The following is a 2,500-nucleotide window of genomic DNA, read 5'->3' as shown; positions in this document are numbered from 1 at the left end:
TACTGAAATATCGAATTTCAGTATCTCGAGACTATAAAACCGAATCCACAAAACACCGACACAAAAAAAACGTGAAATTCACAACACCGAAAAAAACGCACACACTATACCACACATACACCACAACACCCACATCACAACATAAACAAACAAAACTACACACATACACAACTCATAGACACATAAGCAGGGGGCAAGCCCCCCTGCACCCCCCCACCCACCCTACTTATATATACTAACTCTGAGATCGCACAAACACAAAACAAAAGCCAACTCACACACGCACATTCTCCGACCCCTCACACACACATCAAACACATCAGCACACTCACACACACTCTAACTCCCACTAAAAACCCTTAGAAAACACTTACCTGACATAACACCTACATCCACACATGGCACCGCTCACCATCAAAACACAATCCTGGACATTACGCAGCGTAAGGTCATAACCGCGAATTTGACATATATTCGAGTTCGCGATTATGACCCTTCGCTATTTTTAACATTCGGCTTTATAGTCTCGAGATACTGAAATTCGACATTTCAGTAATTCGAGGTTATAAAGTGTTTCCATATCTATATATATATATATATATATATATATATATATATATATATATATATATACATACACATGCATGCATGCCTGCACAAATACACACAAACATACACACATATATATGATACATTCAAAATATTGATGGACCAAAATGTCGACAGCTGTATGGTGCTCACAGAACACTGAAACACTTCAAAAGGAACCTTGACGATTGGATGGGAGAAAGGAAATTCACCCCAGGGATCATGTCAGTCGCCCTGCTAGACAGGGGTCCAGGGAAGTAAATAGTGTGGGAAGAAATAGCCAGGGAATTGTTATGGCTAGGCTTTTACAGGCCCTAGGGCCGATAGCCTAGTACCAACCTATAAACCTATAAGGTCAACTCCATTTGATACCAGCTTTTTATAGTACTAAAAAGGACAGTGTGCTGCATGAGATCATGTAGTGCAGTCTTGAAGTTGGTATATATTAGTAGCAGGGGGGTGTTGGGGACACAGGTACTCCACATGGGGGGTGCACAGGGGGTTGTCTTTGCAGCATTGTCAGGTTTTTTGACCATTTCTGGTAATTGTTTTGGTGTCCATTGTTTTGCTAAATAGCTATTCTGAATGTATTCCATATCTCTCTCCATGCGTATGCACACACACACACACACACACACACACACACACACACACACACACACACACACACACACACTTGTAAACATGCATACATATTCTCTAAGTGTGCCAAGAAGCAAATGGTCAAACTGGTATAAATTTCAGTGCTCATAAGTCACAATTAAAATCTCTGTATCTACCATGTCCACCAACACTAACTTCATCATGATTATAAATTCATCTTACCATGAATACTATGAACAGAAGCTATATGTGGCATGCTATTCTCATATGCTTCTCTGCTTTCAGGCGATGATTTTGGTAAAGGCAGTGATGAGCGAGAACTCCACCAGCTCTCTTTTGCCATTTGTGGTGTGCCTAAGAAATATCGACCAGCTTCACATCTCCCACCTTCACAGGCCTGGGTATGAAAATGACGTTCTTCAGTTAACCGGCTGTGGTCAAGAGCAAAGCTGTAACAAAGCGAACTTCTCTCAGAATATTGTCTATAGGCACAGGTTAAGTCATGGTGCTGAGACTGCGGGCCCTCTGCATGATCAAGTAACTGTGGTGAGGTAGAGTCCGTCAAGGGGCTTCCACCCCACTGGCTTTCATGGTCAGATTCAGATCTCTCTGTCTGAAATCCAGAAAACTGCAATGAACATGAAGAAGAGAAAAATATTAATAATATTCAACAGGCATCATGCAAAGTCATGTTGAGTTTTATAGTGTGAAAGTTTTTATTCACATATATATACAACCACAGACACACACACACGCATGCATGCACACACACACACACACACACACACACACACACACACACACACACACACACACACACACACACACACACACACACACACATAGGCAAGTTCTCATGTATGCATGCATATATGTATTAAGTATGGATACATATTTATGTATATGCGAGTATGTATGCATTTGTCAACAATAACGTTCATCAACATTCGGTCACTGGTGATACACTGAGTATATGTCCCAGTGGAAAATTATGAAAGAGAATCCCAACCTATAATTAATCACAACCTAGCCGGTGTCCTCTGCCATTCACATACATGTCTCTCATGACAAGCCATCAAATTTCAACATCACATTCAAAATATAAAACAATCCTCAGTTTATCACCTCTTGCTTCTACAGTGCAACATACAACAAAAACAACACAGGAAAAACATTTACAAGGGGGACTTCACCCCACCCCAAACTCCCTAACATGGGGCTTGACCACCACACCCTAATTAGAAATACTAACGTCATGGTTGCATAACCATGACCTAAGTGAAAAGACCCAATACTGTGCTACAAGTTA

At 41.0% G+C, this 2,500-nt stretch overlaps 1 protein-coding gene across 1 annotated transcript in view; it reads right to left on the bottom strand.

Annotated features, from left to right (window-relative positions):
- The window catches only part of SIM1 (SIM bHLH transcription factor 1), a 410,929-nt gene that overhangs the window by 24,061 nt on the left and 384,368 nt on the right, over positions 1–2,500 (bottom strand). Inside the window, exon 10 of the mRNA XM_044071142.1 lies at positions 1,414–1,819. Within this exon, the coding sequence (XP_043927077.1) occupies positions 1,414–1,819 (406 nt within the window). The remainder of the gene's footprint in view (positions 1–1,413; positions 1,820–2,500) is intronic.

Source organism: Protopterus annectens, chromosome 1.part0 (assembly GCF_019279795.1).
Source record: "Protopterus annectens isolate FY-2018-M chromosome 1.part0, PAN1.0, whole genome shotgun sequence".
Taxonomy (NCBI): Eukaryota; Metazoa; Chordata; order Ceratodontiformes; family Protopteridae; genus Protopterus; species Protopterus annectens.
Note: the sequence above shows the minus strand (reverse complement) of the source record. Positions and strands in the feature narration are given on the sequence as shown.